This window comes from Ostrinia furnacalis, unplaced genomic scaffold (assembly GCF_004193835.3).
Source record: "Ostrinia furnacalis isolate ACB-3 unplaced genomic scaffold, ASM419383v2 OfSCF5047, whole genome shotgun sequence".
Lineage (NCBI taxonomy): Eukaryota > Metazoa > Arthropoda > Insecta > Lepidoptera > Crambidae > Ostrinia > Ostrinia furnacalis.
The window spans coordinates 55,408-68,113 of NW_021135286.1; the positions used below are offsets into that span (position 1 = coordinate 55,408).

General features: G+C 44.4%; 1 protein-coding gene across 1 annotated transcript; it reads left to right on the forward strand.

Annotated features, from left to right (window-relative positions):
* The first annotated feature begins 73 nt into the window (after nt 1–73).
* LOC114360438 (mitochondrial intermediate peptidase) lies at nt 74–12,472 on the forward strand. Its single transcript, XM_028315150.1, has 10 exons — nt 74–93; nt 272–523; nt 1,306–1,494; nt 2,628–2,944; nt 3,559–3,722; nt 4,125–4,346; nt 7,390–7,503; nt 8,653–8,775; nt 9,747–9,929; nt 12,256–12,472. The coding sequence occupies exons 1-10, from the start codon at nt 74–76 to the stop codon at nt 12,376–12,378; spliced, it is 1,707 nt and encodes a 568-aa protein (XP_028170951.1). The 3' UTR covers nt 12,379–12,472.
* Nucleotides 12,473–12,706: the final 234 nt, after the last annotated feature.

Here is a 12,706-nt window from a genome sequence, read left to right on the forward strand (position 1 = left end):
TCTTGATATAAACTAATACCACTTCATTAATCAAAGTGAGTTTGTTCCGGCATTTCTTCTCAGCACTTGCCACATGTTAGTCTCGAAGCTCTGGTAGGGCCCAAAAGATAAGGAGACATGTAAAGTGCCCCATAAGGGCTACCTTTTTTTATTTTCTATATTTTGACGTTCATAAGTGCCACCAGTGGTCTAAATTGAATAAAATATTTTTGATTTGATTTGATTTTGAAAGATCTGAGTGCAAAATAACAGATAATTTAATTGCCCACAGGTTAAACACACACAAGGGTTTATACGAAGCACTTCGTGACTCAGTCCAACGGGGCACATCAGGGGACCAGCACCTCGCCGAACTGTTCCTCTTTGACTTTGAACAGAGTGGCATCCAACTGGAAGAGGGCCCGAGGAAAAGAGTTGTCGCTCTCAATGACTTGATCCTGCAAACTGGACAGAGGTTCATGGCTGGAGCTGCTAAGCCTAGGAAGGTGAATAGGCAGGTTGTACCTGCTAATATCAGGCAATTGTAAGTTTCACTATCTATTTACAAGTAGGCGTCAAGTCAAGTCCTTTCGTGTATTCCCAGTAGCCCCATTTGGACTATTGTTTCCAGTGGTTTTTTTAATAAATTAGTTTTATCTTTTATTTATTACCACCGGCCACCCGCGACTTCGTACGCGTGGAGCCCGTTTTACCCCCTTAGGGGCAAAATTTTACAAATTCCCGTCTTAGTGAGCACCTACGTTCTAAAAGGAACCCCCATGCAAAATTCGAGAATCCTAGCACTTGTAGTTTCTGAGATTTCGAGATGAGTGAGTGAGTCAGTGACCTTTCGCTTTTATAGATATACTAGCTGTGCCCGCGACTTCGTACGCGTGAAAACCCGTTTTCGCAACATTTTTCATTATTGCTTTGCTCCTATTGATCGTAACGTGATGTTGTATAGCCTATAGCCTTCCTCGATAAATGAGCTAGCACTGAAAGAATTTTTCAAATTGGACCAGTAGTTCCGGATATTAGCGTGTTCAAGTAAACAAACAAACTCTTCAGCTTTATAATCTATATCTATCTATATATTAATAAATAAAAATGAATTGATGTTCGTTAGTCTGATTAAAACTCGAGAACGGCTGGGCCGATTGAGCTGATTTTGGTTTTAAAATGTTTGTCGTAGTCCAGGGTAGGTCTAAACGGTGAGCAAATACGCGCGCGATATTGTTTTTCTGTGACAGACAAAATTCCACGCGGGCGAAGCCGCGGGCCGAAAGCTAGTATTAGTATAGATTAGTAGTCTTTGCCTTGTTACAGTTTCAGCACAGAAGGCGACAACATAATAGTGAGCGGCGTTTACGCAGAGTGCGGCGAGGCGGCGGCGCGCGAGGCGGCCTACCGCCTGTACCTGGCGCCCGACGCGGCCCAGGACCGCCTGCTCACCACCACCCTGGATGCTCGCCTGGAGATGGCGGCCGTCTGCGGCTTCCAGTGCTACGCCGACAGGTTAGTGTTGTTCCTTGCTCGCACTAGTCGCGTCATTCGGCAGTGACGAGGCGGCCTACCGCCTGTACCTGGCGCCCGACGCGGCCCAGGACCACCCTGGATGCGCGCCTGGAGATAGCACTGATGCTACGCCGACAGGTTAGTGTATGGGCTGATTTTTCAATCGTCAGACATCTTTTAACTGAAGAATAACCTTGTCATTTTAACATATTTCCCATACTAAAACCACAGAATAATAATAAGTACTACGTACAGAAGTTTTGCTTCTCGAAGGTATTTAAAAAAATCTATGCTCAATGTCATTAACAATATGGTGTAATTTTAGCCTGTCTCAAGAGTCAAGCACCATTTTGTTGACAAACGTCAGTGATCGGCACTGCGCCAAAGCTATAGGGCTGACTTCGGTAAAATGATGTGACGTGAGGTGCCAAACTGCGGAAAATGGCGGAGAAAATACATGATTTAGCATGAATTATCATGAATAATATTAACTACTTATTTACCTCTCAGTGTCTTGAGGCAACTTAAAAAAGTACATTCTGTGTTTTTATTATTATTTAGGCAGTTAAATACTGCACAGTATTTAGGACACCATTTTCTTTATTTTCTTCCATTATACACAAGAATACGCGTGCGTGAGTCAATGTTCGCTCGTATGTGAAGCCTTGTCGAATAGTATTCTGTAGGTGGGCCATCGTGCGTGTTTTGTTTTCGATGTAAACTCGCGGAGATGAACAGGCCTGCTAAAACTGTCAATGTGCCAAACTTATTCTTCAGTTAAAAATTATGCGACGATTGAAAAATCAGCCCTAACCCTTGTTCGCACTAGTCGAGTCATTTAGTAGAGAGAGAGAGAGTAGTATTTTTTTATGAATAGGCACATAATATAACTACATAATTATTATGTTAATATCTGAGATATTTATGTGTATCAGAAACTATAAATAGATTATACAAACAAGTCATGTTTACTTTAAGGGGTCACCTGCAGGCTTATGCAATTTATTAAAACTGCTATGATTGATAACTGATGTAAATATTTGTTTTCACCATATTGACAAACATGTTAACCCTCTTTAGATTCTATCAATTACAAACTTTCTTGACTACAAACATAAAAATGTTTTTTTCAGAGCAATAAAAGCTAGTACGATGGAAACCGCGTCAAACGTGCGCCAGTTCCTTGATATACTCTCCGACAATCTCTACGATCGCGCCAGAATTGACTTCGATGCTATGCTCAAAATGAAAAGGAAGGAGACGCCTTATCAGGACACTCTCATGTGCTGGGACACGCCATACTTCACGCATAAAGCCAAGACACAGCTGCTAAATGTGGCTAACTCGGACTTCAGTCCTTACTTCTCGCTGGGCGGGTGTATGGAAGGCCTGAATATGCTGTGCCAGGAGTTGTATGGAATCAGCTTGGTTTCTGAAGAGATGTTGCCAGGTAAGGCATTTGATTATCTCAATTTTTTATTGTCTTCAGTGTTGCAACGATTAAGAAAATTAGAAGAAATGGGCTATTGTCTATCTGTAGATGTATTTAATTGAATTTAATTAAAACGTTCACGCGAAAATCCCGTTCGAAGTGTCCCACAAAAAACTGATCCGTTCGAATTTGTAACCACACCATTCTGGGGCCGTGCCACCCCGGCCCTCACTCTATATCGTTCTTTTCAGCCGAGAGACGTCCAGTCTACTGCTGAACAAAGGCCTCTCCTAAGGTTTTCCACAAAGACCGGTCCTGCGCCGCCCGCATCCAGGCACCTCCCGCGACCTTCACCGGATCGTCGGTTCACCTAGTGGGATGGGAGGCCTACCCATACTACGTCTCCGGCTCGTGGTCGCCACACGAGAACTTTTCTGCCCCAGCGGCCATCAGCTACGAGCTATGTGCCCCGCCCACGACCACTTGATTTTAGCGATTTCGTTCTCCTGTGGATCTCCTCATTTCTGATTCGATCACGCAGGGAAACTCCGAGCATAGCCCGCTATATCGCCCTTTGGCCTTCTTATGAGGTAGTAAGCGACCTCGGCTATAGACGCGTATGATTATTCCAGGCGAGTCGTGGTCGCCCGACGTGTATAAGCTGGCTGTAGTTCACGAGAGCGAAGGCCTACTGGGGCACATCTACTGTGACCTGTACGAGCGGCCCGGCAAGCCGCACCAGGACTGCCACTTCACCATCCAGGGCGGGAAGCAGCTGCCCGACGGCTCGTACCAGGTACAATGATTGTTGCAGGCGAGTCGTGGTCGCGCGACGTGTATAAGCTATAGTCCGGTCGCCGAGTACGTAGAATTTCGTCCAATGACCCCAAGCTACCCATCCTTATCGCTCGCACGTAATTATATTGCTGTCGCGCTCGCACACTCACTGCGGGCGCGCGTCGCACAGTCGCGACAGCAATATAATTACGCGCGAGCGATAAGGATATTGGGTAGCTAGGGGTCATTGGACGGGATTCTACGTGCTCACGGGCCAGGCTTTAAACGAACTTTTTCCTACGTTTACTCCAACTCTCTACGAGCTATGTGCCCCGCACAATGCCACTTGATTTTAACAATTCTGCGAACTAGGCTTTAGTTCTACTCAATTTCTTTACAAAATTAAACCGTTCTTCGACAGAATCCGATAGTGGTAGTGATGTTGTCCCTAAGCGGCGGGCACCGCTCGGGCCCGGCGCTGCTGTCTGCCGGCGCCGTGGACAACCTGTTCCACGAGGCGGGCCACGCGCTGCACAGCATGCTCGGCCGCGCGCGCCACCAGCACGTGGCCGGCACGCGCTGTCCCACCGACCTCGCCGAGCTGCCCAGCGTGCTCATGGAGTGCTTCGCCGGCAGCCCGCAGGTATACTAAAGCCGAGAATTTTGTCCAATGACCCCAAGCTACCCATCCTTATCGCTCGCGCGTAATTATGTTGCTGTCGCGCTCGCACACTCACCGCGGGCGCCCATCCCACAGTCGCGACAGCAACATAATTACGCGCGAGCGATAAGGATGGGTAGCTTGGGGTCATTGGACAAAATTCTACGTGCTCCCGGACCAGATCCCAGCGACCTCGCCGAGCTGCCCAGCGTGCTCATGGAATGCTTCGCCGGCAGCCCGCAGGTATACTAAAGCCCGGTCCGTGAGCACGTAGAATTTTGTCCAATGACCCCAAGCTACCCATCCTTATCGCTCGCGCGTAATTATGTTGCTGTCGCGCTCGCACACTCACTGCGGGCGCCCGTCGCAACAGCAATATAGCCGCGGCATATCGGCAGCATGCTCGGCCGCGCGCGCCACCAGCACGTGGCCGGCACGCGCTGCCCCACCGACCTCGCCGAGCTGCCCAGCGTGCTCATGGAGTGCTTCGCCGGCAGCCCGCAGGTATACTAAAGCCCGGTCTGTGAGCACGTAGAATTTTGTCCAATGACCCCTAGCCACCCATCCTTATCGCTCGCGCGTAATGAGGGCTATCGTTTTAGCGCTCACCAGTTGGCGCCACTGTAGAGTAAGGTCCTGTCACTTGCTAGTAGCGAAGACAGTGGCGCCAGCTGGTGAGCGCGAAAGTGGGAGGAGGACTATCGCATTTGCACTCATCAAGATGGCGCCACTGTAGAGTAAGGTCCTGTCAATCGCCAGGGGTGCCAACTGTTAAGTATAAAAACGATAGCCCTCATTATATTGCTGTCGCGACTGTGCGACTGGCACCCACAGTGAGTGTGCGAGCGCGATAGCAACATAATAACGCGCGAGCGATAAGGATGGGTAGCTTGGGGTCATTGGACAAAATTCTACGTGCTCACAGACCAGACTATAACGGGGTCCACGCCACCAGCACGTGGCCGGCACGCGCTGCCCCACCGACCTCGCCGAGCTGCCCAGCGTGCTCATGGAGTGCTTCGCCGGCAGCCCGCAGGTATACTATATATGTATATACAGGGTGTCCCGTAATGTAACGTCAAGCCGGAACTGGGTGTTGAGGCAAGTTGTGCTGGTTATCAGAAAAATATAAAAAAAAATCTATGTGGCATATTTTAAAAATAATAGGCATTTAAAAAAAATCAAAAAATTCTACTCCAGGTGACGGTCCTTTTGCTCGTGTTGCCACAAATCTTCACTTTTTCCAAATTTTTTTTTTGTTATGTAACCCTGAATAATGCTTCTCTAAATTGTTATCAAAATTACAAAACCAGCTGCTCCAGCTTGGATGAAAAAAATACATTATTCCCAAAAAAAATTTCAAAATAAAAATGTTGCCTAGTTTAAACTGACTGTACTGAAAAAAAAAATGTACTACGCTAGTGTGGCAAGTGACGTCATAATTTGGCGCATTTAGTAAGGATTCCAAAATGGTATAACACTTGGTAAATTTTTGCTGTAATTGTCGACAATTTTTGGTTTTTTGGAAATAGTCCCGTTTTTAACTTTATCTACCTTGGTTAAAAATTATTATTCTAATGTGCCCAAAATTCANAAAAAAAAATTTGGAAAAAGTGAAGATTTGTGGCAACACGAGTAAAAGGACCGTCACCTGGAGTAGATTTTTTTGATTTTTTTTAAATGCCTATTATTTTTAAAATATGCCACATAGATTTTTTTTTATATTTTTCTGATAACCAGCACAACTTGCCTCAACACCCAGTTCCGGCTTGACGTTACATTACGGGACACCCTGTATGTATGTAGCATATTTGTTTTTTGTTTTTCTTTCCTGCACTAGAGGGTTTTAAACCTTTTTTTGTCATCTATCATCCTCTTTGCAATGGAGGGAAGTCAAACCTTAATTTCGAACTCCTATGTTCTGCTGATTAATTTCGTTGCGGGTCCAATGACAGTTTAACTTTCCCCCGGGACAAACTTGACCTTCATTGGTTGGGTTTTTGTGTCGGTCAAGCTGTAGATCCTGGCTACACAGGAGTTGCAGTGGTGGGAACGAGAGGCTGGAATAGCCCCGTGCCCTACCGACCTCGCCTAACTGCCTAGCGTCCTCATGGAGTGCTTCGCCGGCAGCCCGCAGGTATACTAAAGCCCGGTCCGTGAGCACGTAGAATTTTGTCCAATGACCCCAAGCTACCCATCCTTATCGCTCGCACGTAATTATATTGCTGTCGCGACTGTGCGACGGGCGCCCCGCAGTGAGTGTGCGAGCGCGATAGCAACATAATTATGCGCGAGCGATAGGATGGGTAGCTTGGGGTCATTGGACAAAATTCTACGTGCTCCCGGACCAGACTATAGCGGGGTCCATGCCACCAGCACGTGGCCGGCACGCGCTGCCCCACCGACCTCGCCGAGCTGCCCAGCGTGCTCATGGAGTGCTTCGCCGGCAGCCCGCAGGTATACTAAAGCCCGGTCTGTGAGCACGTAGAATTTTGTCCAATGACCCCTAGCTACCCTACCTAGATGTAGTAGTACAGGCTTACTACCCACGGCACCATTCTCGCCCCTGTCAAATTCTATTTCTACAAATTCGCTCGACACATTTCCTCTCTTCTCAGACCAATCCATTTTCACCGAAACGGAGCGGAAAGGAGATGCGGAAATAGTGAAATCTGATTGGTTATTCAAAACGATTTGTTTAAAAAATTCCGATCGACTTTTTTCACTGTAGACAAACCTGATATCGTATCGACAAAATAAACATTAAAAAAAACTATTCTAAATTGCAAATAGACTCACAACAAACGAATAAGAAGTTTTGCCCTGAGTAAAATGAATGACTATGAAAAAATCCCGGGAAAAAAGGCGTTCGGGATTTTTTTTATACAACAAAATAAAAATATCGGAAAATGCATATAACAAATCTTCAAAACACATCTGCTCCGCTCCGCCTTAGTTTCCACCGGACCTCACGTTTATTTTACTTATAAACATAAGTGCGCTAATTGAAGCCTGTGTCGGGCAGGTGCTGCGTCGCTTCGCGCGGCACTTCCAGACGCGCGAGCCGATGCCCGACGACATGCTGCACCGGCTCTGCGCCTCCAAGTACTTGTTCGGCGCCAGCGAGATGCAGTTACAGGTAAATTCATTGTTAAACTAGCTGACCCGGCGAATTTGTACAGCCAACCCCAATAGAAAGAAAGAAAGATACATTTATTACAATGGACATCACACAAATACAGGCAATTACATAGACATGACAGTGGCACATAATAATAAAAGAAGAAAAAATAAAAACAAGAGTAAACTGAGCAGTGCCACCCATTCACCAACAAGATGCCCACTGCAACGGGACCCCACTCAGCATATGCCGTGGCCCACGGTGACGAAGGCCACGGCGCTGGTTTTCAGTGTGCCCCATGCCAATAGACGTAGTCCTGTGTTAAGAAAACTGAATATGGTCAATTTAAGCTGCCTTTTAATTTGAGTTTCTAACCTAATTTATGCGGGTGATATAAGTCCACTTGATTAATGAAAAAAGACGCATCTGTTCACCAGATGAATTAATTCCTAGGTGAACAAAGGCATCCGCTATAGTCGACTCAATTCACGTGGAAAATAAAGTTGGGTGAAATGGTTCCAAAGTGAAATGAGGACACAAAAAAATCTACCCAGTTGATATCGCTTAGGTGAATAAAGTGGAATAAAACTGATGACATAAGTATTACACCGATATCAAATGATGTGAAATAGTTTTTTTTCACCGAAAACAGCCAATTTTTGTACTTTGGGCCAAATCGGAGTTTATTAATTAATTATTCCAAGCTTAGTACAACTTTTCTAAACGTGTGCCATGGAACTTATCTTAGTATCAAGTGACGTAGGGTATCTTACGCTCCCCTCTCGTACTATAACTGTATCTGGGAAAAGCTTTAGTAATGCTACAGTGTCAGTGATGATGTTGTATATTCGGTGACGTCAAAATTAATGTTCTATAGTCTGGTCCGTGAGCACGTAGAATTTTGTCCAATGACTCCTAGCTACCTATCCTTATCGCTCGCGCGTAATTATATTGCTGTCGCGACTGTGCGACTGACACCCGCAGTGAGTGTGCGAGCGCGACAGCAACATAATTACTCGCGAGCGATAAGGATGGGTAGCTTGGGGTCATTGGACAAAATTCTACGTGCTCACGGACCAGGCTTTAAAACAATAGGTAACGTTCCCTACTTTTATCTGTGAATATGGCAAGGATGAAAAGTAACACCCTGTATGTATTCCTGCGCAGGTGTTCTACTCGGCGCTGGACCAGCGCTACCACGGGCCGGGCGCGTCGAGCGGCGCGCGCACCACCGACGTGCTGCGCGACGTGCAGCGCCAGTACTACGGCCTGCCCTACGTGCCCAACACGGTAACGTACTTGGCTTGGCTAAGCTTGCCACTAGGCCTGATTTTTATGTGTAGACAGTTCTGATTATAAGTAATCTGTTATTACATAAATCACTAATACTCCCGTTAGCCCCTCGTACTAAACTCAAAGGGATGTTTCCTGGGTCAAAAAGCAAGAGTTTTAATTAGTCCGTCAGTTAACTTATCAAAAAATACTCTACATGTATTTTTCACTTTTTCAAACTAATGAAAATTTAAAGAGATAAAGCGCGCCAAAGTTCATAAGAAGAGGCCCGTGACGTCAATGCGTGCATAAAAGTGCCGCACGTTGTGACGTCGTGCGGAACTTCAACGCACCATAACTATGTAATTATTTGTTAGATTGACAAATAAAAATATATGTGTCCAATATTTTTTGATATTAAACATGACGGACTAAAAAATTTTTTTTAGGAAACTAGCCTATTATGCTTGTATCACGAGTGAGCTCACAACAAGAGTCGAGCGGCGGCGGGGACCGAACCCGCGTTCCCCGGTTCACGAGTCGGCCAGTCCGACCCCTTCACCGTTCGGCTATCGTGGCTTAATTTCCAACTCCTTGCCAGACAGTCTTTTGAGGGTGCCAAAGCCACAATGACCCAAACTTCATGATACACCATCATTCTAACGCTGCTGACAAATTTTCAACTCTTATAAAATGACGTAGGTCTGGCGTTCACTAAGCAGGCTGGGTTGCACCATCTTACTTTGACTGTAACAAACGACAAAAATCTGTCAAACTCCATACATAAATCACCGGTCATCGTTATAGATACGATCAAAGTTTGGTGGTGCAACTCAACCTTCTATTGATGTTGCTATATGTAAAAATAGCAAAAAAAAAAATTTAAGCAATACATTTTCGCTCTAAATAGGTCTTAGTAGAAAAAGTATTTATGTTTGTGCTCAAATAAATATTGTAAAAATGTTAACACTAGGTGTTATTTCCCGCAGGCGTGGCAGCACCGTTTCAGCCACCTTATCGGCTACGGGGCGAAGTACTATTCATACCTAATATCGCGCGCGTGCGCCTGGAGCGTGTGGAAACGGAACTTCGAGCCCGAGCCGCTGTCGCGCGCCGCTGGAGACGCGTTGCGACGCGGCGTGCTGCGACACGGGGGCGCCGTGCCGCCCAAGGTACTGACCATAAAGTTAATATACCTAAAGTCTGTTCGCCGAGAGTTGATAAATATTATGAAATGTCTTACTATAGCGACTGTCGCTTAAGAGCGTTTACGCCGTTTGGCGCAAAAACAGTACTTTTTCAACCCGTTACAATCATTAACCAGTTACATTACAAATATGTTATAGGCATAAATAATTAGGCAATTTCGTCGTCTAAATAGTTAGTTGAGAAAATATTTCGATTAGTATAGTATTTAAGAATTCTATCAAGATAAGTCCACACAGGTTTTCAAATTTCCTCTTTAGCATCAGTTTACAAGCTAAAATTTTTATAAAAATACTGTGAAAACGATATAACAAACATTTATAGTTCTATAGCATAGGTCCTTAGGCAAATAGTTAGTTGAGAAAATTCTTAGATTTAAGGGGGTGCAGCGCCGANAACTATAAAATAAGTTAAATATTTTTTCGTAACAATCGAAGTCATAACAAAAGAGATACTATTTGCATGCTCTGCGCTCTACACTTCTCTGTAACGGATTGACAAATACACATTTGACACTTGACAGCTACGATAAAGCAAAACGCCTGATGATTTCTTCACGGCAAAGTTTTTTTGGGAAAATCAAAAATTCTCAATATTAATGCATTAATTCCAAAAACGAAAAAGGGGGCGACCTTCCAAATATTAATTTAAGCATTTCCATTTAAAAATTATTGCTTCATACGTTAAATTAACAAAGTTCTCGAAGAAATAAATTTTCCATATGTCTGCATTTTAAATGTTGTTTATCAATTTTTTACGTATTTATTTAAAATTTCGAAAAGGCGGCGACCTAGATCAAGGATTGGGCTACCCTACACAAGTTACTTTGATGTATTTAAGTCACACGTGAATGCAATTGTGGATGTTTATGAGAAATAGTGCTTCAGAAACGTGGTGACTGGTTCAGTAATAATAATAATAAATATTTGTTTTCCAAAAAAGAAATACATATTCTTGATAACAATGTACTTAAGCTATGCACTAAATTCTAACCTATTTAAATATTTGCCAGTGAGACCCAAACTAAGCAGTATAGCTTGTATCTTGGGTTTCAGAGTGCAGTTAACAAAACGAGGCGTTCTTAGAAATTGAACAAGTGATTGAGTATCAGTGATTGATAAATAATTGTAGTGACAATTGACACACAAATGACATCAGTGACATCCTAAAACCGGTTGTTGCTCTATTCTTTGTACAGAATACATTGGACAGCCATTCATTTTTCAAACCAAAATAGCACAATAATAGTCATTTATGAACTTCCGTAATCTTTTCACTTGTTCTTTCATGTTTCCCAAATGATGTATTTTTTATTGCTTTATTTACCAGGCGTTGCTGACGGATTACTTGGGCACAGAAATAACTCCGAACTCGCTGGCGAGCGCGCTGGCTGAAGAGCTGGACTACCATAAAGACCACCTCGACACCGTGCTCAAAGTCATCAACAAGTGAACGCAGAAGACCTTAAAGCCTTGGGCAGTAGCAGCGCAGTTTGAATGCGGGCCCGCGCAAGTTGTAATACAAGAAACTCTTTGAAGTATGTCACACCAAATTTGAACGCGGGCCCGCGCTCCAACCGCGCCGCACTGCAACTACCGAAATACAAACGAGGCGGCGCGGGTGCGGGACAGAAGCGGCGCGAACGCGGGCCCGCGCTGTTGTATTACTATGGCGGCCATATTAGCATGACACACCGGACGCACGGCGGTAGCAGCGCGTTGAAAGCGGTTTTCGAATATTTAAATTTTTGACAACCGCCCGCGTTNTCTGATATTTTTTTTTATCAACTCTCGGCGAACAGACTTTAGCCGAATAGAGAAACAAAGGACTGAGCGAGCAATGTCACTAGCAGCAACACTGTTTGATAAAAAGAGATGCGTGATGCGACGTGACAGAACCAGAACAGAACCGTTTTTTGCAACAATTTAACAGTTCGTTAGCACTTATTGGCACGCTGAAAACTTGAGCTGAGATTTTTTCCAATTTTACGTGAATGCAATCGTGGATGTTTATGAGAAATAGTGCTTCAGAAACGTGGTGACTGGTTCAGTGATTGATAATTGTAGTGACAATTGACTCACAAATGACATCAGTGACATCCTGAAACCGGTTTCGTTTGACAGCTCGTGGTTGTTGTTAATTCTTTGTACAGCCTTTACACATTGGACAGCCATTAATTTTTCAAACCAAAATAGCACCAATTAAAACCGTCATCTAATGAACTTCCGTAATATTTTCACTTGTTCTTTCATGTTTTCCAAATGATGTATTTCTTATTGCTTTATTTACCAGGCGTTGCTGACTGATTACTTGGGCACAGAAATAACTCCGAACTCGCTGGCGAGCGCGCTGGCTGAAGAGCTGGACTACCATAAGGACCACCTCGACACCGTGCTCAAAGTCATCAACAAGTGAACACAGAAGTCCTTAAAGCCTTGGGCAGTAGCAGCGCAGTTTGAATGCGGGCCCGCGCGAGTTGTAATACAAGAAACTCTTTGAAGTATGTCACACCAAAGAAGAACGGTCACGCCCCATACAAAAAAAAACCCAGACCCGACAGAAACGAGACATACCTCAGTTTTTTTGTCATGTCTTAATTAGTTAAATTATATATTTTTTATATTCGAAATCTATGTATAACACCAAAATATAGCCCTTTGTTTTTGTTCAGGCGTTATACAAAAACTAATAAAAAATGCCTATTTATCAGCAAAATTGTTAAATGTATGTACCTAAATGTCTA

Coding starts and splice junctions, on each gene's coding strand:
- LOC114360438 (XM_028315150.1), top strand. CDS start 74: ATGTTAGTCTCGAAGCTCTG. Junction 94..271: donor ATGTTAGTCTCGAAGCTCTG/GTAGGGCCCAAA, acceptor AATTGCCCACAG/GTTAAACACACACAAGGGTT. Junction 1,495..2,627: donor TTCCAGTGCTACGCCGACAG/GTTAGTGTTGTT, acceptor TGTTTTTTTCAG/AGCAATAAAAGCTAGTACGA.